Source organism: Salvelinus fontinalis, chromosome 38 (assembly GCF_029448725.1).
Source record: "Salvelinus fontinalis isolate EN_2023a chromosome 38, ASM2944872v1, whole genome shotgun sequence".
NCBI classification, from domain to species: Eukaryota; Metazoa; Chordata; class Actinopteri; order Salmoniformes; family Salmonidae; genus Salvelinus; species Salvelinus fontinalis.
Genome location: NC_074702.1, coordinates 21164613 through 21189946, shown reverse-complemented (window position 1 = coordinate 21189946; position 25334 = coordinate 21164613). Strand labels below are relative to the sequence as shown.

General features: G+C 43.1%; 2 protein-coding genes across 4 annotated transcripts; one reads left to right on the top strand and one right to left on the bottom strand.

Annotated features, from left to right (window-relative positions):
- The first annotated feature begins 118 nt into the window (after positions 1-118).
- On the top strand, positions 119-17513 carry LOC129838103 (BMP-binding endothelial regulator protein-like). Of its 2 annotated transcripts, none has more exons than XM_055904828.1 (15): positions 119-1386; positions 2645-2730; positions 7127-7223; positions 9001-9083; positions 10634-10724; positions 10806-10888; positions 11523-11622; positions 11798-11907; positions 12025-12159; positions 12370-12474; positions 14648-14693; positions 14920-15282; positions 15404-15740; positions 16008-16138; positions 16293-17513. In XM_055904828.1, the coding sequence occupies exons 1-15, from the start codon at positions 1278-1280 to the stop codon at positions 16472-16474; spliced, it is 2058 nt and encodes a 685-aa protein (XP_055760803.1). In that variant the 5' UTR covers positions 119-1277; the 3' UTR covers positions 16475-17513. The 2 variants fall into 2 exon arrangements, with proteins under 2 accessions (XP_055760803.1, XP_055760802.1); XM_055904827.1 differs by having other exon boundaries at positions 7124-7223.
- A 4-nt stretch (positions 17514-17517) lies between these two features.
- LOC129838105 (ELL-associated factor 1-like) lies at positions 17518-25219 on the bottom strand. 2 transcript variants are annotated; one of them, XM_055904830.1, is made up of 6 exons: positions 24933-25219; positions 21798-21898; positions 21520-21656; positions 21222-21400; positions 20866-21105; positions 17518-20737 (listed from the first exon to the last, which is right to left on the bottom strand). In XM_055904830.1, exons 1-6 carry the CDS (start codon positions 25033-25035, stop codon positions 20688-20690), a joined length of 810 nt encoding a protein of 269 aa, XP_055760805.1. In that variant the 5' UTR covers positions 25036-25219; the 3' UTR covers positions 17518-20687. The 2 variants fall into 2 exon arrangements, with proteins under 2 accessions (XP_055760805.1, XP_055760806.1); XM_055904831.1 differs by having other exon boundaries at positions 21804-21898; positions 24933-25218.
- Between the last annotated feature and the right edge of the window lie 115 nt (positions 25220-25334).

Genomic DNA, 25334 nt, shown 5'->3' with positions numbered 1-25334 from the left:
AGGATATGACTGGAAAATGTAAAATGTATGATACTGAACAGACAGACATTGTGGTGCTCCCCATCAATGCGGGTGGGGAGAGATAAACAATTGTGGGATGACGCTTGGTCCACCGGCATCTCGAGCGGCGCAGAAACCCCACCTTGATACAAAGTGCCCTCATTAGGGAATTTTCGTTGTTCCATTCTGCGTTTCACCCTGTTTTGCAGCGTGACGGTGTTGAGAGAGCGCAGCAGAGATTAACAGTAAAGACAGGTGAATCGCATGTTGTGTATCCAGGCTTGTTTGTAGTGAAACGAGATCCAGCCTCGAGATCTGATTGCAGTAGGTGGTTCTCTCACAGCGCGGTATTGTACGGAGTGTTTCATTACCAGAGCTGCAGCCAGCCGGGAGCAGCGGGCAAGATTGTACTTCAAATCACTCGGATTATTAAACCCCCCGCAACAATTGAAATATTGAGGGGCCGTTCTCGTTTTGTTTGGAGGAGGTTCCTGCACCCTGCGGGTATGTTTAACTGGAGTAGTAGGGTTTCTATTACGCTGGCATCGCCGTGCGCCTCAGTAGGAGCAGTTTACTATAACTTTGGGCTGGAGGTGGTTCGCTTCTCGCGAGTGAGAGACCAGTGCCGGCTCGTGTAGCCTAACCTCAAGCCCGCTACTAAACCTGAGACAGTTGGACAGCATCTCGGCGCAAAACGGACCTACAATTCTAAACGCAACCGGTTTCTTTTAGCACTTGACAACATCTGTATATTTTTGATATTGCCAAATATGAGGATTTTTGAAGACATTTAATTACGAGTATATCTTTAGGCTATTTGGGGAATTTATTTCCAAATAGTTTTATTTGTCTTTTTATTATACGCATCTGTTTTATTTTAATCTCTTATGAACTTTGTTTTTCATTTTTTGGAAACATTTTCTAACCCCTGCACTTGTTTTTGGAACACAAGAGCGCTCCTTGACGCGACATGCGGACTGTCGCCTGGCTGTCCGCACCGCATTGTCATTGTAATTTTCATGTGTCATGTCGATTGTCGGATGCCGGAGGACACGGGATGTCGTTTAGCATTTTGACAAACTGAAGGTTATGGGCTGGAACAAAACCAACTGAAGAACGCTATAGTAGCCTGAATGGGGGCAATTATGCTGGAGTCCCATATATTCTAGGGTTTTCATTCGCACACCAACTCATGGGGATATATATATATATATATATGTATATTCTAGCATACCATTTTCTTTTTTTCCTTCTTTTTTTACTGGAACAATTTTAGGATGATGTTATATTGCTGCTCGAGCGCCTTGGAACTTTCGTTCACCTGCAGCTTTTTATTCGTGTTTTTACTGTTCCAAATGCCACAGTCCTCCTCGCCTTTAATTACAGGTAAGATACATTGACTTGGCCTATTTAGTTTCAAAACATGTCAAGCAATTGACAAAAACAAGAAAAAAGCCCAAAAGCTAGCCTATAGGCCTAGAGGTAGGCTATTCACTTTTCCCGTTACTTCCCACTCGGCACAGACGTTAGCTCAATGTCTAACGTTAGTTGACAATTCAACCAAATGTAAATCAAAACTAACGTGAAATCAACGTTAAATCAACAACAAATGTCACAATGTCATTGGATTGACGTTAAAAGTTGAGTGAAAAAAACATGTTCTGTCGGGTAACTGGTACCCCCGGGCTCGTTTGAAACTTTATGACAGGAGCATTGGATTACCAGTATAATTTGCCCATCTACTGTTGTTTTGGAAACTCGCGTTGGGTCGTGCTGTCGAGGTCAGTATCCAAGTCACCTGGCGCCTTATCATCGTGCAAACATGATCATTTATTTCAGGGGAAAGAAAAACCTGCGTATCGGTATCAACTGAGTAGGCTACCATCAAATTCCCATGGCGTGTCGCTACCTGGTATTCGAAATATGCGGTATATCATCTGTCTATTGTTTTCCCTGCAGGACCCGGGTTGAACGCACCGTTTTCGTGGAAGAGGAAAGTTGTCTGGTTGTAGAAAGACAAATGCGCCCTGTCACTGTGCTCGGCTGCAAGAGGTGGATTTAGAGTAAACAACATTTATAGGGCTATTCATCTCTGCTTTATAAAAGAAGAAAAGCCTCATTGGATTGAGGCTAAAGTGTTGGGTTTCCCCACAATCACTTAAAACTGTGCTGGTTTAATTACACGCGAAGGTTGTAGGGTACGCTACTGTCGGGGTAATTGCCCTGGTCCAATTCTCACAGAAACCACTTTGTCACCAAATTTTCCCCCCAACACTTACCCTGGCTGCCACTACCCTGCTCAACTAAAAATGTTATGTCTCATCTAAATTAAGTCACTCTGACAAAAATATTCTGAGGTAAGTTGATCTAATATTTCGTCATTTAGAAAAAGTTATAGGCTATAGCCTATATAATAAAAATCAATTAGAAATATGAACTACTTATTTTAACGTCTACAAAATATACCTCACCGTTATGGCATAGCCGGTGCAATTCCCGTTAGGCCTAAAGAAAAAGCACAATTCGAATATGGCGAGCCTGTCCATGACATATCTTCTCTGTGGCGTCTTGTTTCCCTGTTTTATCACGTCAATGAAGATGAAAAGGCGCGAATTTATTGCCTCTCTCCTCGCGCCCTTCTCAGGTACAGAAGCCAGCTGCGAGAACGAAGGAGAGGTGCTCCACATACCCAACATAACGGACAACCCGTGCATCACCTGCGTCTGTCTGGTGAGAACAAATCCCAATTCTTGCTAAATAACTTTCAAATGGTGTTAGGGAAGGTAATTGTTAGTTGACATTGAGCATCCCTATTTGTTGTTGGCACGTAGGTTCCACGGAGGAGGAACAAAACTCAATTGTTGTGCGTAATTCTTGCCTCTGCGCTTGACTGAATAGCTTTAATATTCATATTGAGGCCTAATTATGTATAGTCTAAAGCGGAGTTGTAGGCCTAAGTGGGCAACTAGGCCTGTACTGTTTTTTCTATTAATCACAAAGAATGATGAATAATGTTTCAATAAGAGCAGTAGTCTAGCTATGTAATTATTTCCCCTCTAAGCCCACACTGGCTTTTAAACAAAATGGCATTGTTTGTTTAAAGACGTCCTTGTCTTTATGCTGACTTTGCCCCGAATGTCTGTTAAATCGAGGCTAACGTTACACATGTGAAAGGAGGCGTCTTTCCTGGAACATTTGCTCTTTGACCTCTGTCTCTCCTTGCTTTGAAGGTCATTGTTTTATGGGTTGAGAATGCAAGTAAGAGGCTTTTCTGTCACCAGAAGCCAGATTCAATAATGCTATCCCTCGCCTGTCTTTTTAGTCCCTCTTTAAGTGTCATGTTGTGAGGAAGTTTCTACAAATGTTGTGTTTGACTTGCAGGGTATTTGCCCTATGTGAAACAGAGAAACAGTGTGTGTGTGCGTGCAAGGTTATATATTTATGTGTGCACTGTGCACGCTACTGTGGCCGTGCTGCCTCGGCTGTTTCTAGTGGCTCTGATAGTCTCTTTGCTATGTCTCCCTCTGCTAACCACCTCCTTATCAGGCTTCCATCACTAGGAGCCCTGCTGAATGCTATCAGTCATCAGAGGGCCACGGCTAGCCTTTCATCTTGGCCCGTCCATCATGTCACTGGCCCCAGAGTGCCTCGCAGGGGAGGGAGGCCAGCCTGAAAGACACTTGTGTCGCCATGCTGTCTTTTAGGGGGGTTAGCAGATTTTAAAGGGTGGGGGGTGAGCTGTCAGGGCTCTAGTGTCACTCACAGGCTCCCAGTTGCGGCGGAGTACTTGTTAATGGCCCTTCACTGGCGGAAACTGAGGCACACAGAGAAGCCATTCTTTTCGCCAGCCATCTCACAAGACGCAGGAATCTGCCTCCCGCTCGCTAAACATTATATACAGACAGCCAGGAGGCAGCTCTCGTTAACCTGCTATCTACTACTCTCCCTTGCTTTTTGCCCCCTCTCCTCTTTCTCAGTAGCAGTGATTGATGAGCTCAGTGGGCTGACCAGTGATCGGCAAACATTTGGGAAGCCAAAGGTCCTTTCCTGTTCCAACCGCTCCACAAACATGGAGATCAATACTCACCGTGTACATTTACAGTCTTTACCTCTGCCCCTGGCGTTGTCAGTATTGATATCTCTACACTCTTAGAAAAAAGGTGCTATCTAGAACCTTAATGGGTTCTTCAGCTGTCCCCATAGGAGAACCTTTGAATAACCCTTTTTGGTTGCAGGTAGAACCCTTTTGTGTTCCATGCAGAACCCTTTCTACAGAGGATTCTACATGGAACCCAAAAGGGTTTTTATCGGGAACCAAAAAGGGTTATCCTATGGGGACAGCTGAAGAACCATTTTGGAACCCTTTTTTTCTAAGAGTGTAGTCTAGAAGACACAATCCTCCTTTATTTTCCACTCTCTTTCTCCATCCCCTTCAGTTCTCCCAGTGGTCTATAGAGCAAAGATGGTGTTAGAGAATCGCCAGAGCAGCTTTGCAATTGGACCTTCCAGGATACTTCTAATAGAGGGGTAGAGACAAAAAAAATATCCAGGCTGTATCACAACCGTCCGTGATCGGGAGTCCCGTAGTGCGGCGCACAATTGGCCCAGCGTCGTCCGGGGTAGGCTGTCATTTTAAAATAAGAATTTGTTCTTAGTTGACTTGCCTTATTAAATAAAGGTTAAATAACAATAATACAGTACCAGTCAAAAGTTTGGACACACCTGTTAATTGAAATGCATTCCAGGTGACTACCTCATGAAGCTGGTTGAGGGAATACCAACAGTGTGCAAAGGTGTCATCAAAGCAAAGGGTATCTACTTTGAAAAATCTAAAATATATTTTGATTTGTTTAACACTTTTTTTGGTTACTACACGATTCCATATGTGTTATTTCATAGTCTTGATGTCTTCACTATTATTCTACAATGTAGAAAATAGTAAAAATAATGAAAAACCCTGGAATGAGTAGGTGTGTCCAAACTTTTAACTGGTACTGTATATATGTTTTATTGTCACACACAAGATAGGTGCAGTGAAATCTGTTGTTTTACAGGGACAGCCATAGTAGTACGGCACAGGAGGTTGGTGGTACCTTAATTGGGGAGGATGGGCTCGTGTTAATGGCTGGAGCTGAATCAGTGGAATGGTATACAAATTCATCAAACACATGGTTTCTGTCCTCCCCTCAGCAGCCTCCACTGTAGTACGGCTCCCCTGGATTAAATAGGGTTAAGTGCCTTGCTCAAGGGCGCATCAACAGATTTTCACCTTAACGGATCAGATATTCTAACTGCTAGGCTACCTGCCAGGACATAAATAAGGATAGGACAACAACCATCTGAATTCAAAGAAAAGTCATGGAGCTAGTCTACCTACACATCGGAGCCAAAAGTTACATTCAGTTCATTCAGCACCATTCACTTTCTACTACTGGTGCAGGAATAGGCCTACTTCTTGGATAGGCTTGTGACTTATCAGTGAAATGTATATATTGTTGCCCTTATCTTTTTTCATCCAGTTTTAAGCCACAACTGCTGCTCCTGTGGGGTTGTGACCTGTTTGTTTTGGAGGGAGGTGAAGGGTCACGAGGGCAAGGAATCCAGGTTTAAATAAGCCTTTGATTTGAGTGCTTCTCTGAAGAGCCTTTTAGTGATCTCTCCATCCTTCCATGAAAGACCGACGACACGGCGGCTGACGAGCCTGTCAGCTTGTTTTGGCATGCCCTCTGAGGTCAGAATGAGAGAGAGAGTGATAGTGGAAAAGATTGGGAGAGAGATTAGGAGGGAGGGAGAGAGAAATTATCCGTAGATCATGGTTTGACTGAACACATTTTGATTATCTGAAGTTGGCAAATGGAGACAGTGAAACTGACTGTGCTGTCGCCATCTAGTGATAATCTTTCCACAGCACATGACCATCATGTCAGGGATCAATGCATCTTACATACTCTACATATATCTTTTTAGATGGTCACATTAACCTATCAACATGTCATTACCCCTCAGGTCAAATATTTCTCTAGTTATTACAAGAGACTAGCAGTAGTCCAATAACAATCCTAAGACCACCCGTTGGCCTATTAGAAGCCATGACATACCACTAGTAGACCAGTAAGAAGCTTCAGAAAGTGCACGGTATGTTGAGTGTTTATGAGGCGTGGTGACCTGATTTGACCCCTGACCTTTGCTGAGAGAGGTCAAACCTCTTCACACCACTTAGTGTTAATGGCTGCCGAGTGGAATGGCTCCAAAGCACAGGTGTGGAGAGACATAAAGATTCAAGGACAAATACGTGACCTCTATGACACTACTGGAGATAACTGTGGTCGTCAGAAGACACATAACCTCTCTCTCTCTCTCTCTCTCTCTCTCTCTCTCTCTCTCTCTCTCTCTCGCTCACTCTCTCCTCTCTCCTCTCTCTCTCTCTCTCTCTCTCTCTCTCTCTCTCCTCTCTCTCTCTCTCTCTCTTTCTCTCTCTCTCTCTCTCTCTCTCTCTCTCATTTATATATATATCTCATTTATATATATATCTGGCATCATATATGAAAATCTCTACGATTTAAGCCAGAGGTTTGGGGAGAGCTTTACAGAGACTATGTATGGATTCCATGTGCCTTCGCCTCTCGCCGGCCTTCTCTCGCCTTCACTGATGGCATCACCCAAACCAGCGTGGTTAGGGAACCAGTGAAGGCTCTCTGTAAATAAAACCGCCTAGTTTTATTTTAGTTATATGGTCCACGGTCAGGCTTTGAAGTTGACTCATTATACAGTCCAGTTTGGTTGCACTGAGTAAATGGGGACTATATAAAGGGAGTGTATAAAGCTAGTGGCAAAGGGATAATGGGTAAGCGAGTATATAAAGTGGGGTTGTATATAAATTGAGAAGAGAGAAAGAGAACATCAGCATAAAGTACATGTAACCAGAATTCATTTTAGCCTGTAAAAAGGGAGTGTGTCGACAAAGAATGTGTAGGACACTTTAATGTGAATACACTGATGGCAATCAAAAAGCATCTTCTCTTTCTCTCCCTCCATCCCTCCGTCTCTTTCTTTCTCTCTTTCCTCCCCCCTCTCTCTTTCGATCTCTATCTCTCTACCCTCCCACCCTCCCCCTCTCCATCAGAAGGGGAAGGCAGACTGTAAACAGGAGAAGTGTCCCCTGGTGTCTGAGGACTGTGCTCTGGTGGTCAAACAGACAGGAGCCTGCTGTGAGAGATGCAAAGGTGAGCAGCACACACACTCTACTACTCTCATCACCATGAAAACATGAGGTCGAAGGTTAGGGGATGCATGTACTGTTCTGTAGTCTCAGCGAGACCAATATACTTGGAACTTTGTCTAGTGGAGTGAGTTAGGTCTATATGTGGATCTCTTTAGTGTTGATGTATAGACCTTGCTGCAGCATTGCAGTGATGTTGTTTGACGGTCATTGATGCTACCTGTAGGAGTGAGGGTGACATGACCGCTTGAGTCCCACTGTAGAAGACTGTGTCCAGCTGCACTGGTCAACCTACTTATTTAACCACTACTGCCTCCTTGTGGAGGAATGAGGAATAGTTTTTTCTTCCCACAGCACAATAGTTACTATACGTGTGTATGTGTACTGTATCAGACCAATTGAAGATTCTGCTTGAGGGTAAATTGCTACATACACAAACACATATAGCTATTATTTTCCAGGCTTCTACTCACATAACCCACAAACATGTGACAGGCATACAGCGGATCGTATTTAAGTCTTCAGACCTATTCTTTCTCACACTGTTTGCCAGCGTCTCTCTCTCTCTCTCTCTCTCTCACACACACACACACACACACACACACACACACACACACACACACACACACACACACACACACACACACACACACAGCTGCAGTGGTGGACTTCTCCTCTCTGGGACGGGTTGGGACCCGTTGGGGTTCAGCGTTGGGTTTATGGGGCACAGAAATAAGCCTAGTTTACAAGCCGCTGCACCTCTCAACCTCCCAGACTAGGACTGCACTCATTCACCTCCCGGTCAGAACACACAGGGGTCGCGTAGTGTTGGGGTCACCTTGGACACGGTCCACTGCATTGACCACCTCATGATCAGGGGCGCGGTCCTTTGTTTGCGGTCAAGATTATACGAGACTAGAGTTAATTTAAATAAAAAGAGGTGGAGCTCGCTTAAGTCGACCATGAAAAGCCCCATGTTGTCATAGTGAACGGTATTAGTGCCTATTGTTCCTCCATTGTGGTTGACTTTGGGTTTTATTCATGACCATGTCTACATTTAGAACAGGAACTTGCTCGTGTCAGCACGAAAACTTCCCACTGTTCAAACACTCAATGCAATGGTTTTATCATAGGAATGCTTTTGCTGTGTTTCCAATACCAGACAACCCTATATCTGTTGAAATTGAAGAGCGTATTCATTTAGTCCCTTATTGACTGTGGGTGGTGTATCTGGAGCGTTGTGATTGCTCATAGTGGATCTCAGGCCCACGCCCATTTCACATGGTGTTTTTATCATGCCCTTGGAATGGACCTGGACAGTTCACAACAACATGTTCTGGTATCTTGATACATCTATATAATGGATTGGGGTTGTCAGAGTGTGTGCATGCCTGTCTGTCTCAAGTGTCTGAATTGCACATATCTGACAGTGTCGAGACTACTAAACCTCACCATCACTATGCCAAATCATGACAATCAAAGAAAGGTCTTCCCAAGCCATAGGGGGCACTATAGCCAGCTGGCTCTGACGGTGGTGGCAGACAGACTCCCTCCAGGCATCGCATACAGTGGATTTATAACCCTGTGTTAAATCTGTCTCAACACTTATGGTCTGGAGAGGCAAACAGCTCTATGTTCACACATGTGGTCCATTTAGTGCTCCCTGTAGACTTTTAGTTTCCACGAACTAGTAAACATTCACATCCAGGTTTGGAGTGCTAACTTTCTCTCTCTCACTCTCCCTCCCTCTCTCTCTCTATTCTTCCCCTTTCACTCTCTAGGTTGTCAGCTGGATGGAGAGTCCTATAATAGTTCTGTCTCCTGGACCAGCTCCCTCAAGCCCTGCATCTCTCGCCGCTGTCAGGTGAGTGTCACACAGAGAAATGAAAGAGAGAAAGGGAGGGTTAAAGACAGAGAGATATGATGATGAGAAAAGTAAGTAGAGGGAATGTAAAGTAAATGACGGAGAGAAGGAAAGAGGGAGAACTAAGAGAGAGGCAGACAGGGAGAGGGAAAGATAGAGGGGAGTGAGTGGAAAAGAGGCAAACAGACAGAGGGGGAGTGAGTGAAAGAGAGACGGGTGGAAAGGGAGAGAGAGATTAATGAAGAAAGGGAGAAAGATAAATGAGGATCTAGGGAAAGATAGGCATACATTTAGAGTGGGAGGCTGAATGACGCAGACAGAGACACAAGAGTTGGAGAGGGAACGAGAGTTGAGGGAGAGAAAAAGAGACAGTGGACAGATAGCCACGGGGTTGGAGGAAGAAGAGACATAAAGAGAAAGAAAGGCAGATGAAGTTGGGGGGGCTGAGAGAGAGAGAGAGAGAGAGTGAAGGAGAGGGATAGAAAGATAAAGGAGGATGATATATGTCTCAATATCTTTGGGAGAGGAGCCAGGTGAACTTGGCAGTACAGTCCACCCATCTGTTTCCAAGCCTTCCCAACCCAGTGTCTACCTCACAAGACTAACCCCACACGTCTCCTCAAAACACACTCAAACCACATGTACACCCAACCTCACTTACTGTATACACACCACACACTCACAGGGTCCCACAATACCACTCAAAACACATGCACAGATCTGAACACTGTAAGTCAATGGCTGTCATTGTAAATATATATTAAGAATTTGTTCTTAACTGACTTGCCTAGTTAAATAAAGGTTAAATGTAAAAAATAAAACAAAATAAAATGGCAGTGGACACAGCTGTGTGAGGGAGTGTCAGCTCCAGCATTGGGGAGGTCCAGTCAAACTAAGCTATGTGTTAGTCTGCGTGTTGAAGGGTGGAGTGCGAAAAAAGCTGAGCTCCACACACCACTCATTTACTCCATCCCCAAGATACCCACGCAGAGGGAAAGGGAGGGGTGGTCTAACCAGTATCCAGACCTCACACACAAACAATGTGTTGAGGTCCCTAGTTCTAACACTCCTACTTCTAACAATCCTAGGGTATGTATAATACATGTCACTTCTATTGAACTAAACACATGGCAGACTACTGAGATCTGCCCAACAAGGGAGGTGTGTGTGTGTGTGTTTCTGAGCTTCAGTTGGTGGTTCTCATTGAATATCTTGTTGATTCAGGATATTTTTTCAGGTATATTTCCAGTGAGTGATCAGAGGTGTCCCAGTGTGTAGAATAGATGCATATGTGAGATGCAGAATGGTATGTCCCTATCTAATATCCTGCTTACGTAGTACATGCCTTACATAACTGAAACGGGATTCAAACCGCTAAGCAACCGAGAGACGAATTTGTCTAATACAGGAATGAGAGGTATGCAGCAGAATATTCACTGATGTACGTAGCCTAGGACTGGACATGTATGCTGCTGGGAATATGTTGTAGGAAATTTGCTCGAACAATAATAAATAAATCACTTGTTTTAATTGCTTCCTGGTTTTGACAGGAAGGTGTCGTAACTGAAGCGGAAGCACAATGTGTCGTCCACTGCAGGAACCCCAAGATTCACCCCAAGAAGTGCTGTCCAACGTGCCCGAGTGAGTGTGTGCATGTGTGCGTGTGTGTGAAAAAGGAATACATCGATAATAAAGCTAACCTGTGTGTCTCTTCTGTTCCAGGCTGTATCTTGGAGGGCCGTCTGTACAAAGAGAGGGAAGAGTTTCACCCTGAGGGAAAACCCTGTATTAAATGCACCTGCACTGTGAGTATACACTGTATAGACATGCATGTCTCCAGTCCCCACAGTACAGTGACTGGCCCCTCTGTGGTCCAAATGAGTTTGTCTTGGCTCTCAGGGGACTCACAGTCCCCCTCCTCCTCCCCTGAGTAAACAAACAGGGGAGGTGAGTGAGTAAACACATTGTGAGGTGAGTCTGTAAACACATTAACGCCTCAGTGGGACTAGTGTACACTGTGTCTTGTACCAGCCGTTAATGAGGGCACACTGCTACAAGGCCAGGGGGAACTGTGACAACCATCTGGCATCTAGAGTAGTTGTGTTTGTGAGCTGTTGATGGTAGTAATCTGGGTTTCACAGGTGCAGACAAAGGTACAAATGATATTGTGTAAGGGAAACGGTCATTAAGTGGAGATAAGTTGAGTAATGCATAAGAGAAGATGAATACAGCATTGTTTTAACGTCTATGTATATAGCTTCCTTATTCTTACTTTATTGTGGTATTTTGTTTAACTTTAGTTTATTTAGTAAATATTTTCTGAACTATATTTTCTTAAAACTGCATTGTTGGTTAAGGGCTTGTAAGTAAGCATTACACCTGTTGTATTCGGCGCATGTGAGAAATAACGATTTGATTTGATATGCTGTGTTCTTCCAGGGAGGGCGGACCCTATGCGTCAGGGATGTGTGTCCTGTCCTCTCATGCCCCGCCCACCTGAGCCACACTCAGCCCGGACAGTGCTGTCCCAAATGCCTCGGTAACACCCCAATCTCATCAAATACCTCATAGGACTCTCTGATAGAAGTCTGGAGAACATATTCATATTTCATTAATTATTATTAAAACATCACACATTATTAAAACATCTTAACAGTCAGAATAATTATCATCAAGCTGATCTCTTGTTTTCTTTCACTCTCTCTCTTCGTCAGGTCAGAGGAAAGTGTTTGACCTGTCGATGGGGAGTTGTCTGTTCCACAGTGAGGTCTATGAGGACGACACCTCTTTCAAGCACGACAACTGCACCACCTGTACCTGCAAGGTAAGAACTAACCAGGGAACCAGGCCCCAGAACTCTATTCAATGTATGTGCCATATCACCAAGTTACCATCAATAACTGACTCCTTCTCCTTCCCTCGTATCCCTAAACCTTCCCAGAATTCCACTGTGGTGTGTAGGAAGCGCTGCTCTCGGCCGGGCAGTTGCCATGGTGACCAGTGCTGTGAGGCGTGTCTGTCCTTTGTGAAGGTAGCGGAAGTGAAGTACTGCCGGGTTAGGAACAAGATCTACCGGGTGAGACTGTCTGGGACAACAAGTCCTAATGCTGCATCCTTGATATCAACTGGGAAAATGGAACCTTACCATTGCCTCAACATTCAACACTGATACTTATCCACGCAGTTGTCCTCATTCTGACATTTATATGCATATTTATACAGCCGTTGATAAGTTGATTGATGTTGTGGTTGATTGGGTCCCTCTCTGCTTCTTCCTCTGCTCTAGGAGGGAGACATGTGGTCGTCTGTGAACTGCACCCTGTGTGCCTGTGTCAAGGGGGCCATTGAGTGCCAGCCAAAGCAGTGTGTGCCAATCACCAGCTGCCCCTCGGTGAGTGACAGGCTCAAGGCCCAATCACAAACTGTCTCTCTTTGTATTGCACCTTTTCATTCCAGGAATTTTTCAATGAATTGATGTGAATGACAACATCGATTAGAATAGACTTTAAAAAAATAATCATGCTCGCTCACTTTACCTATCACCTTAAAGCTGGAATCCTTAGCGGTGAAATTGCCATGTCCGTTTGCGATATTACTTCAACAAAGAAGTTACTTCAAACCCAGTTTTTCTCTTCATTGGACCCGTGATAGAACAGCAGAGTATGTCCTGCAAATAAGTTTTACCACGATGCTGATTGCTCCTCTCTTCCGTTTCATCAACTAAATATAAACGAGAACAAATGCGCTGTGGCGGACAGTGTGGCTGTTTCACCATACGCAACTTGCACTTATGTTATGAACACTGCCTATATCTATAGGACATAGCCCTGGACATTTTTTCATCTTCAAATAATATTTTTGCAGGAATCTCCTTGCGAATGATTACAGAAAACTTATGTTGTCACTCCAACACAGTCTCAGTGATACTGTCCACTGCTCAATTCCGATGTGAATCCAAAATGTCAGACACTAAAGCAAATATCTATTCTGGGTCCAAATGAACCCTATTCTCTGTTCTCCCTGAATCATCAAAATGAGACACTTCACACTTCACCACGTCCCCTTCTATCTGGTCCCCCTCCCGCTGAGACAGACAGAGGCTTTCTACCAAGTTACAGAGTTACTGTGTGTGACTAACCGCCACATGTTCAACCCACATGTGTGACGTGTTGGTGTCACAGTAGGCAGCTGGCTGGAAGCTGATTTAGGGTGGAGCGGTAAGGAGGAGTCAAAAACAATTCAGCTGGGCCAGAACAGTGTGAGTGGGCCAAGGCACGACCCTAGTAACTTACCACAGTAACCATAGCTTCAGCTGTCAAGTTGTTTGGGCTGAGTAACAGTCCCAGTTCCCACGGCGGTCACCTGTCTTGGGGTGATGTAGTAGATTCTTTGCATTCCAGCGATCAACTGATCAGTTACTTATTCATACTGTCAGTGACCAGCATTCACACGGTTACAATGGTTACCTAGCCTTGACCTGTTATGGTCACATAGCGGTTGCTTGTTGCACGGTAATGTAGTGGTCATCTGTTCTTTCATACGTTCATATAGTCGAAATTAAAGACTCGGTGTCATTCTTTTTTAAGCTAGCATCCCACCACCATCACATATATACCACGCCCGTATGGTTATGGAGCAGATAATGGTCACATAGTAGTATAATGAACTGTCATACACGGTCATTAGTCAGACAGTACAATTACAGTCACATATGGCTGCCTTAGTCATGGATTCCTAGTGGTCACACAGCGTTCACCTGTTATACAGTCATGTAGTATATCCCCTAACGGCCATCTGTGTTTGTGTCTTGGTCACTGAGTCATGGTCATCTGTCGTAATAGTCACATAACAGCCAACTGAGACACGGTCACCTAGCGGTCAATTGCAATATAGATCTGGTCACATAGCGGTCACCTGTCATACAGTATCACAACATCCACTCATCATACCTTCCTGGTGGTCATGTAGCGTTCACCTGTCACGCGGTCACAGTGCGGTCACCCATGTGTCGGCCCCTCCATCCCATAGGAGACACTCCAGTCAGGTCTTTGTCTGGGTGATGTTTGAGTGACAGTAAAGAAGAGCTTCCCTATATTTAGATCCTGAAAGCCAATCTCTCCATCTCTCAAAGAGCTTCAAAGAGGGAGAGCCCTTTGTGCACTGTGATGGGGGTCAGGTGGGACCAGGGTGTGTGTGTGTGTGTGTGGGGGGGGGGGGGGGGGGGGGGGGTGTAAGGGATGAGGACAGCCCTGGGGCAAAGGTAAGTGGAGGTTGAAGGGGATAGAGTTCTCAAATGTGCACCTCTGATGGAGGTTGAAATGTACCCCCCACCATCTCTCTAGCAAACACACACATACACCAGGCAGAGAGTATCAATTGTCTGTATCAATGTCTCACTGTCTGGCTGTCCATGTTTGACTGGTTGTATCTGTCTGTGTCTATGTGTGTGGGTATTAATGTGTAATGTGTCCAACTGTCCAGTTGACTGTCTGTCTCTTGCACTCTGACTGGCTGCCTGCTGATCTCTCTCTATGTCTGTGTAACGGTCTGTCTGTCTCTTCTAGAATAAGATCCTGAACAGGACAGGCTGCTGCCCGGTTTGCACTGAAAGTGAGTAAGTTACTCTCCTCTGCTGGGTCCTCACACACCTTTGTGGGTTGCATTTTCCAGTTTTGTGGCGGTTGTTTCTTTCTTGGTCTTCTCTCAAATAGACATTTAGTCATGTTGTATTAAGCACAGATTTCTCATGCAAAATACAAGAAAACAAGTTGGATCAAATTGATGCCCATAATTAAACACACTCGCCTTTCTCTCTCCCTCCAATCACTTCTTCCAGAGCCAGGCGTGTGCACTGTATTCGGCGACCCCCACTACAACACCTTCGACGGGCGCACATTTAACTTCCAAGGAACCTGCCAGTATGTTCTAACTCGAGACTGTGGTGGCGCCCCCTCTGGCGGGGGTGAAAACAGCGCCGGCTCTGACTCTGGCTTCACGGTTGTGGTGAGGAACGATGCGAGGCGAACCCGCTCCTACTCCTGGACCCAGTCAGTGGAGCTGAGGATAGGAGGGCTGAGTCTCAGCCTGCACCAGCACCTAACGGTGAGGAGGAACGGCACACGCATCGCCCTGCCCTACCATGGCCCTGGGGTCCACATTGACCTGGATGGATACCTGCTCAAACTCACCACCATTGCAGGTTAGACAGGATTCATGTTAACTTCATTGGAACCTAAAGGACACTGCTAAAGTGCATTTTAGCTCCTTTTTTAAGCATAACTCTCTTGTCTCTTTCTTTCTCCCTCCTTCCCCTCCCTCAGGTCTGGAGATCACGTGGGACGGGGACAGCTTCGTGGAGGTGGTGGCTGCTCCTCACCTGCGCGGTCGTCTCTGCGGCCTCTGTGGGAACTACAATGGACACAAGCGGGATGACACCATGGGCAGCGACGGCCTCTTCAAGTTCGTGGTGGATGAGTTTGCAGAGTCGTGGCGCATGGAGGGGAACGAGGTTTGTGCCCAGCCCGTCAGGAGGCCCACCTCGTACCTCTGTCCCGGCAGTGTAAAGGTCAGGTTCCGCGCTCACAGGGAGTGTCAGAAGCTCAAGTCCTGGGAGTTCCAGAAGTGTCACCGGGTGGTGGACTTTGCCTCCTTCTTTAGGTCAGTGGTTCTTGGAGTGTCTCAGGAATGTTGGGGAGCTTAATTTGTAATGAGATTTGTCCTAGATTTGTCCTTGTCACAATGTCTCGTGACATTTTGTTCATATAGCAAACGTGATATTTGATTGTCTCCAATGTGCATAAAATGTCCAATGTTGTGTTGAATATGGAACCCTCTTAGTATGGAGATACATTTAATCCAGTTCATTCTATTTATTTCCACATTTATTTGTCTTATCTCTCTCTCTTTCTCCCTCTGTCTCTCAAGGTCCTGTGTAACAGACATGTGTGAGTGTCCGGTGCATAAGAACTGTTACTGTGAGTCCTTCATCGCCTACAGTCGGGCCTGTGAGAGGGAGGGAGCCACCGTCTACTGGAAGCCAGAGGCTGCCTGCATAGGTGAGTGACAGCACACACAGCCTATCACTAAACGTCATGGAACAGGGGACTCCCCCCACATTCAATTTGCTCAACAGAATTGATCGACGTATCTCTGAAATCCATTCATGTTAGGCGATCTGCAGTTATGTCTAACCAACTCCCATCTTCTCAGCGACCCAGTGTAAACACGGAGCGGTGTACGACACCTGTGGCCCGGGCTGCACCAAGACCTGTGACAACTGGAATGAGATCGGGCCCTGCCACAAGTCCTGCGTGGCCGGCTGCCACTGCCCAGCCAACCTGGTGCTGTTCCAGGGCCGCTGCATCAAGCCCACAGCCTGCCCCGGCCGGTGACCCTAGTTCCCCAGGGGAAGGGGGCTGAGAGAGGGCCAAACAACCAACACTGCCTAGCACTCAGAGTCCATACCTGGGGGAGTGAGGAGTGGGGGGGGCATGGGGGTGAGTGTGGGGTGATTAATGGATTTGCAGACAGGCAACGATGGACTGAAGGGATTCTCAGAAGACAGGTGGGTCAGGTAGAGGCCTCATCCACTCTGAGGGAGATAGATACCGGCCATCACAAACTGGGGTTTGGAACTCCACTGTCGGCTGCTCTTACTCGTCCAGCACTACCTTGTGTTTTCACAGGATGGTGCCCATGTTGTCATTCAAATGGGATAGGAATCAGGAGGGAAACATCACCCTTGTATTTAAAAGAGGAAGAGAACCTTTGGGAAAGCCTTTGTGGCTACGCTTCTTTAGTTACTGGACACTCAAGGGACCCTTTATCCAGACTGTCATGGACCTTCAGGAAAAGGATGGGGCCGGCTCTGTGTTGAGCCAATATGGCCTCAGTGTTTCACTCTGTTGCAGCACACAGACATTCAAAATCAGGAAACCAACCAAAACAAGCATGTTCACCCTGCCAGCTTAAGGGATAAACTCTACGATGAACATATTGAACAACCCCCAGGTCTCACTTGCATAAGATTATTTTATACTGTAAACTAACAAGATTTGTATAAAAAGAGATAGCTTTTTGTATTATTATTATTGTTATTTGTTTGTTGTTGATATTGTTAATTTATATAGCGATCAATTGATATGTTGTAGCAAGAGCCAGAATCAAAAATTAAATTGTGTTATAAATGATTTAAAGGGAAAAAAGCTATTTATGCGTTTGTGTAATTGTGTCTTGTGTGAAGGGAAATACCCAAATGTGACTCGGTTGTTGCATCATCGCAGGGAAGAAACGTACTGTATTTTTAAATGCTCAGTGTACAGGTTGTTGTGTGTTGATTCTCAAACTGAAGGTGTTCCTCAAGACGTACATTTCACTTGACCTTGTAAGTTATTATTTAAGACCAGCAATATATCATTTCTATGAAACTCATCGCTGACTGTTTTCTTTCTTTATTTTGGTTGACTGATAAAAAGGTAATTCCAATTTAAATACATGTGCACACGTTAATAAACCTCAAAGCACATAAAACTAGAGATAGAAGCAAGAAGTCAACCACTTTGATAAATGTGGCAAGAGAGGTTGTACTGGGACAGTATGGGTCAGAAATAACACTGGATGCCAGAGAGACACAAATTGGAAATAGCATTAGCCATTCAAGTTCATGGATCCAAATGGCTGTGAAAACAAAACATTATATTACATGTGTATATCCATCACTGTATACCCATGTCCCAGACACACAACAGCACCAGTTAAATACCATTTAAGCACCTTATGAACACACATCCCACTGGGCACAAACTGGTTGAATCAACGTTGTTTCAACGTAAATTTGTCAATGTATTGTAACATGGAATCTATGTGGAAAATATATTGGATTTGAAAAAACTATTGTTTTGAGGGTGAAATTTCAACCACAGTATTATGTCATCGTTGTAACCACTTTTCAACAAAGACAACCCTTGTGTAAAATATGTTGAATTTGTACCTTTGAAACAACGTCAGATCTTCAACTACATATCCACTATCAGAAGAAAAAAACAATAGGCTCAGCAGCACCTTCTGTTGGAGAGTTGATCTATATACAGCTACTCATTTGGTCTCCCATCCAGGGTTTTAACCAAGCCCATTCCTGCTAAGCTTTGATATTTGTCACCAAACATCAAAATTTGAAGGAGAGTATCTTCTGATTGGATAGTTTCATCTGTGCCACTGACTTAGTCTGGCTTTAATTCCAGTTTGTCTACAAATTAATAATTGATGTGTTGAATTCATGTCTCCATCTCAACCAAAAATCTAAGTTAAAGAATAGGACTAAATCACATCTAACTTTAAATGCACAAACTTTGATTTAGTCATATTCTTTCATTTTGATTCTTGGTTGACATAAATTCAAGTAGACAAACTGGAATTAAAGCCAGACTAAGTCAGTGGCAAAAATGACACGTCTCCTTCAAATGTTGATAGTTGGTTGTGTTGACAACCAAACACAATTCAATATCACTTTTGCAATACAGTAAATAGCCTATTAATTTGAGCCTACAGTAACTATAAATGTCTTCTTTAATAATAGAAAGCGTGCATGTTCCAAAATAGCATGCAAACACTGCAGGTTTGTGGTGATCTTCAAAATTGCTATAATAATCTGCGCAGATTCTAGCGCGCTATTGGTCACTGTCACAACAGTTGCTAAATTAAACGATGTGATCCAATGCGACTGCTATCAATCCAAATCTGTTGAATCTATGGAACTAATGAAAAAACAAGTGGTCAATGTATAGCAGCTGTTACATTTTAAGAGTAACACAGTCTCATGAAAATAGACTTATATCTAAATAAAAATAGATGTTCAGTGTCTGTATTCTAAAAAGTACTTGTTTAGCTTCTTTGGTACTTCTAAAAATGTCTACACTGGTCTGAAACTAGCCCAGTGATATATGGTTGGGAACTTTGGACAGTGATATATGGTTGGGCCAGTAACCAGGTTTCCAACCTTTTTATGCGAGTAAAGTACATGGCAGATTTTTTTTTAAATGCCACGACAGGCTTGATGGAAACAGCACATTTGTAGGTAAACTTTCCAAATGAAATACGCTAGACAACGTGGGATCTTTTTGTGTCTGTAAAATGAATTATGCGAGAAATCGCGGTGGAAACGCATTTATGTGCAAATATTGATGTAATAACTGTCATATAGAAGTACATTTAGAGTCATGTGATATTGTGTGGTCCTCCCACTACGACTCAGGAAAGATTGCAGTTTATTAGGCTATATGAAATAAATGATGATAAACTTCACAGGGTGGTGAAAGTGCACGGTGATGAGCTTGATGCTTCTTTCCAATAAATATCGAGGGTCTTATTCTGGTGACATGATGATCGATCCTTGGCTGCCGTTTGACAAATACAAATAATCACGCTCTTATCCGTAATAATCTCATCATGTAGACTAGCCTACCTGCAAACTGTTGGCTAGAGCGCACGTGCAAAGACCAGAGATTCGCAATATAACGCAACATTTCTTCTTAAAAAAAGCAGCCAATGCGACGGAAACCCATTTAACTTGTATTTAATGCTAATTAAATCGCAAAAGTTGTCTTTACGTGCACCACGTCATTACGCACAGACTGTTATCCGCAACAAGTCAATGTGATGGAAACATCTTTGGTGGTAATGTGCACACATTGTTTTAATGCGGATTTTAGAATATTCGCATGAAAATCTGTCACCAATTGGATGGAAACCTAGCTATTGAGTGAGACAGAATCAGAAAGTCAAATGATTGATGTGGAAATAGTAGAATATTAGCTATAAAGGGTATGGTGAACTCTAAGTACTGGGTGTTAGTTGCATTTAAAGGTTAGGTCAGAAAGGTGCTGTTAAAAGCAATGCAAAATATTTTCGGTGGAAACTGCTGAAAGTGTTGATATTACAATTAAACTAAAGTGCTTTGACATGTAAAGGATTGACCCAGGCTCATTTACATGTTACTGATATTTACCTGTTCACCAGAACAGAAACTGAAACTTTAGAAACTGATTTTACATAAAAAATATGAGCATGTCCTTTTGTATCATCTGTAGCTTAGTTCGATGTGAGCTGTATCCTGGCCTCTTGAAAGACTGATTTTGAAAGTGTCATGATACTGATAAAAACATGGAATGGGTGAAATGCTTTCAGTGCTTTCTTTTGATTTACAGATAAATAGGGAAGATGGGGGTGATATAGTCCAAATAAGCCCCTCCCCTTGTGATGAAACAAGAAAATAACAAAGACTTGTGATACAAGTTGATACAACTAGGAGCTCTAACTACAGAAAATATGTACATGCATTCTAATATATATTCTTTAGCATGTTTTCATATGTAAAAGGATTTAAAAAATACAAAACAAAATATACAGCTAATCAAAAATACACTATTAAATCTCCAGGTTGACCGGCTTCACAGAGACATTAAAAAATACAATAAAATCAGACTTTACAGTTGGGTCGGTTACCACAGCAACAAAACAACGGAACCAGGCAAAGAGAAGAAAGAGGAGAGCAAGATGGTATAATAATGAGAGGTAGAAAGAGAGGGCAGGAGAGAGACTGGGGGCAGTTCAGTCATCATCACTGTCGCTGCCTGACTCGCTCAACTGGAGGTCATTCCCTGTGGACACACCAACACACACATTACTACATTGCAACCACCACCTACAGACTTCTATCAAGAGATAAATGATTAGTAGTAATCTCAACGTAGAGTGCTACACTGGCCCTACCATCCCTGGTACTCACTGAGCGTGTTCATCAGCTGGTTGCTGCCCTGTTGCCTGTCTGCTCCTCCATTGACCATGGGGTTGGGGGAGGGCTGGATGTGGGGGAGAGGGAGTTGGACAGGTTGAGGATGAGGGGCGTCATGCTCCCTATCACTGCTGGAGCTGTCGTCCCCACTACCAGAGCCACTGGCAGAGTCAGATGAGCTGCTGCCGCTACTGCTGCTCATTTGTTCAATAACATCCACCTCCGCTCGCAGCTCTGTGCCAGGCCAGGATGGGGCGACAGAGGCAACAGAGTCAGTACACAGACAAAGTCAATAGAGAAACAAGAATGATCACTTAGTAAAAGTGGTGGCAACACATGAAGAGGCTCACCTCTCTTGATGTCATCTAGCTGGGGCTCAGGGGAGGGGTTGTCCTTGGAAGGGGAGGGGGAGGTCTTGGCCCCTGCACCAGGCTTAGTGGGGGCACGGAACTGTGCTTGAGGCTGGGTGGCAGTGGCACGCACTGACTGTTGCTCAATCCTGGCCTGGATCTTACTGCTGCCCTCCGCTCTGAAAAACAAAGTCAACAGCTGCACATCTACTGTCACAAATGATCTGCAAAACACATTTCTCCTAAAGGTTAATTGTTACTATGCATTTTTGAGACAGTGTTTTGGTTAACCCCTCACCTGGTTTTCTTGACCTGGATACTGCTGCTCAACTTCTCCAGCATGTACTCCCCAGTGTCATGATTGATGATAAGAACACAGTCTTTCTGATATGGCCGCTTATTCCCTTTGAATACTGTCATGGGTGGTGTAGATCCCTATGAACAACACAATAACAAGTATCATGATCAAGTACACAGTTTGCTTTCATCTTTCTGAAGTGGAGTTATCAGAAATAACTTTTGTCATTGCACAGGCAAAAGACCACAGTTGAGTAACAATGACTAAAAAACACCCACTCTTACTGGAATGTGAGGTAATGTGATGGTGACTTCCTCTCCTTTACCGACTTGCAACTCTCCCTCGCAGCTTGTGTCAATTGAAGCTGGTTTGAAATCATCTACAAGTGTGAAAGAGTGAGAAAGGCAATTATGTCAGAAATACTACTTACCTGTCCAAAATTGTAATCAGTAACCTAACTTTTGGATTACGCACACTCACTAACGTAATCTGATTACTTTCCCCTTAAGAGGCATTAGAAGAAGTAAAAAAGGACCCATCAAACGCATTTGGTGTGTCATCATAGTGATCTGGAACAACCTTAAACCCCCCCCACATTCCACTGAAAAGGCAGAGCAGCGAAATTCAATTTTTTTTTTTTTTTTAATATTTAACTTTCACACATTAAAGTCCAATACAGCTAATGAAAGACACAGATCGTGTGAATCCAGCCAACATGTCCGATTTTTAAAATGTTTTACAGGGAAGACACAATATGTAAAGATATAAATCTATTAGCTAAACTCATTAGCATAAGACACCATCTTTTATTTGTCCACCAACACCAGTAGCTATCACCAATTCGGCTAAACTAAGATATTGATAGCCACTAACCAAGAAAAAAAACTCATCAGATGACAGTCTGATAACATATTTATGGTATAGGATAGGTTTTGTTAGAAAAATGTGCATATTTCAGGTAGATGTCATAGTTTACAATTGCACCCACCGTCACAAATGGACTAGAATAAATATATAGAGCAACGTGTTTACCTAATTACTAATCATCAAACATTTCGTAAAAATACACAGCATACACTAATCGAAAGACACAGATCCTGTGAATACAGACAATATTTCAGATTTTCTAAGTGTCTTACAGCGAAAACACAATAAATCGTTATATTAGCATACCACATATGCAAACGTTACCAGAGCATTGATTCTAGCCAAAGAGAGCGATAACGTAAACATCGCCAAAATATATTAATTTTTTCACTAACCTTCTCAGAATTCTTCAGATGACACTCCTGTAACATCACATTACAACATACATATACAGTTTGTTCGAAAATGTGCATATTTAGCCACCGAAATCATGGTTAGACAATGACAAAAGTTGCCCAGCTGGTCAGACAATGTCGTGCGCCATATTAGACAGTGATCTAGTCGTATACATAAATACTCATAAACATGACTAAAAAATATAGGGTGGACAGCGATTGATAGACAATTTAATTCTTAATACAATCGCTGATTTACATTTTTTTAATTATCCTTACTTTTCAATACAGTTTGCGCCAAGCGAAGCTACGTCTAGCAAGATGGCGTCATAAGCGATTAACATTTCTCGACAGAAACACGATTTATCATAATAAATTGTTCCTACTTTGAGCTGTTCTTCCATCAGAATCTTGGGCAAAGAATCCTTTCTTGGGTCTAATCGTCTTTTGGTCGAAAGCTGTCCTCTTGCCATGTAGAAATGCCCATTGCGCTCGGCATGAATTGGAACCGTGCCCAGAGATTCACAGTGTCTCAGAAATAAATGTCCCAAAATCGCACTAAACGGATATAAATTGCTATAAAACGCTTTAAATTAACTACCTTATGATGTTTTTAACTCCTATAACGAGTAGAAACATGACCGGAGAAATATAACTGGCTACACTAATGCTTGGAAAAAGAACGGGTCGGTGTACACCGTGCGTCCGACGCAGCAGGAAAGGAGTGCCTACCTACACGTGTTTTTGTTTTATAGGGGCTGTGATTGCGCAATCGATACCATTCAAATCGTCATCACGTAAAGGAATCCAGGGGAAGACGTAAGCAGTGTCTGTATACTCATAGCAATAACAGTGGCCTTTTAACTGACTCCAGATCAGGGGCCAAAATGTGTGAAATCTGACTCCATGTCAGGGAAATTGCTGTAGAATGAGTTCTGTTCCACTCAGAGACAAAATTTCAACAGCTATAGAAACTAGAGACTGTTTTCTATCCAATAATAATAATAATATGCATATTGTACGATCAAGAATTTAGTAGGAAGCCGTTTAAAAAATTACACGATTTCCATAAATAGTGACAACAGCACCCCGTAGCCTCAACAGGTTAAAACTTCTTCAGGATTGGTGGGTCCCCTGCGGGACGGTTGAGCTAACGTAGGCTAATGTGATTAGCATGAGGTTGTAAGTAACAAAAACATTTTCCAGGACATAGACATATCTGATATTGGCAGAAAGCTAAAATGATTGTTAATCTAACTGCACTGTCCAATTTACAGTAGCTATTACAGTGAAATAATACCATACTATTGTTTGAGGAGAGTGCACAATTTTGAACATGAAAACTTACTAATAAACAAATTAGGCACATTTGGGCAATCTTGAACATGTTTTAACAGAAATGCAATGGTTCATTGGATCAGTCTAAAACGTTGCACATACACTGCTGCCATCTCGTGGCCAATATATAAATTGCATCTGGGCTGGAATAATACATTATGGCCTTTCTCTTGCATTTCAAAGATGATGGTACAAAAAACAAAAAAAACATGGGGGGGTTTTCTTTGTATTATCTTTTACCAGATCTAATGTGTTATATTCTCCTACATTCCTTTACATTCACATGTCCAAAAACTTCAAAGTGTTTTTCCCTTTAAATGGTACAAAGAATATGCATATTCTTGCTTCAGGGCCTGAGCTACAGGCAGTTAGATTTGGGTATGTCAAAAGAAAAAGGGCCCAATCCATTAAGAGGTTTTTAGTTTGCGCCTTTTTTCAGTACTGAATTGAATGTCATTGAGAAAACAGAAAGGTATTAATGTCTTTTTTTTGCAAACATCCTTTCTGAATTTAAAAGTAATGACCTAGCTAATGTACGCTACCTACGTTTTCAAAAGTATTTGTAATCTGATTACAATATTTTTTCTGGTAATGTACTATCGTACCGGATTAACGTTACCGTTAGTTTTTTGTGCTAGCTAACTAACAATAACTAGCTACATTGTTAGATAACGTTAGCTAGCTGACGAAGATAGTTAGCTAACATTATCTAACTTACCAACTTGTCAAAAGGAGTGACTAAAGTTGGGTATAGTAAAATAAACGTAACATATTTACACATTTATATTTAATCAATAAAAATAGACTACTAACATCTGATGGTGTGAAATGATGATTTTGGCCTCTTCTCAAAGCTCTCTCCGAGCTTTAAAACATGTTCTTCTTTGTCCAAGAGCGGATTTGTACTCCCATTCATGACTATGCTAGAAGTTTAATATTCACATTTATTTAAATTATGCTGCGTTATAAAACTGAATGATAATAACGTAGTATATAAGATACTTCAGCTAGCTATGCAGCTAGCTAAGCTATTTTGAAAAACAATCCCTACGTCACATGACCACTCCTTTTCCTGTTTGTTCCAGTGCTGAAATGTCACCGATAGGATCTGAGCACCCTAATTGGGTTGACCCCAAAATAAACACCGAAAAATCAGCATATTCAGCAAGTTAGAATTAGTAACGATGTATTATTATATATTAGTATAATAATACG

What these genes read in the sequence shown, in the direction of transcription:
- LOC129838105 (XM_055904830.1), bottom strand. Translation starts at nt 25,035, where the DNA reads ATGAATGGGAGTACAAATCCGCTCTTGGACAAAGAAGAACATGTTTTA. An exon ending in ATCATTTCACACCATCAGAT is followed by an intron (nt 21,899 to 24,932) that starts GTTAGTAGTCTA and finishes TCACACTTGTAG; the next exon opens with ATGATTTCAAACCAGCTTCA. An exon ending in GCTAGATGACATCAAGAGAG is followed by an intron (nt 21,106 to 21,221) that starts GTGAGCCTCTTC and finishes GGCCTGGCACAG; the next exon opens with AGCTGCGAGCGGAGGTGGAT.
- LOC129838103 (XM_055904827.1), top strand. Translation starts at nt 1,278, where the DNA reads ATGATGTTATATTGCTGCTCGAGCGCCTTGGAACTTTCGTTCACCTGC. An exon ending in GCACCACCTGTACCTGCAAG is followed by an intron (nt 11,908 to 12,024) that starts GTAAGAACTAAC and finishes AAACCTTCCCAG; the next exon opens with AATTCCACTGTGGTGTGTAG. An exon ending in CAAACTCACCACCATTGCAG is followed by an intron (nt 15,283 to 15,403) that starts GTTAGACAGGAT and finishes CCCCTCCCTCAG; the next exon opens with GTCTGGAGATCACGTGGGAC.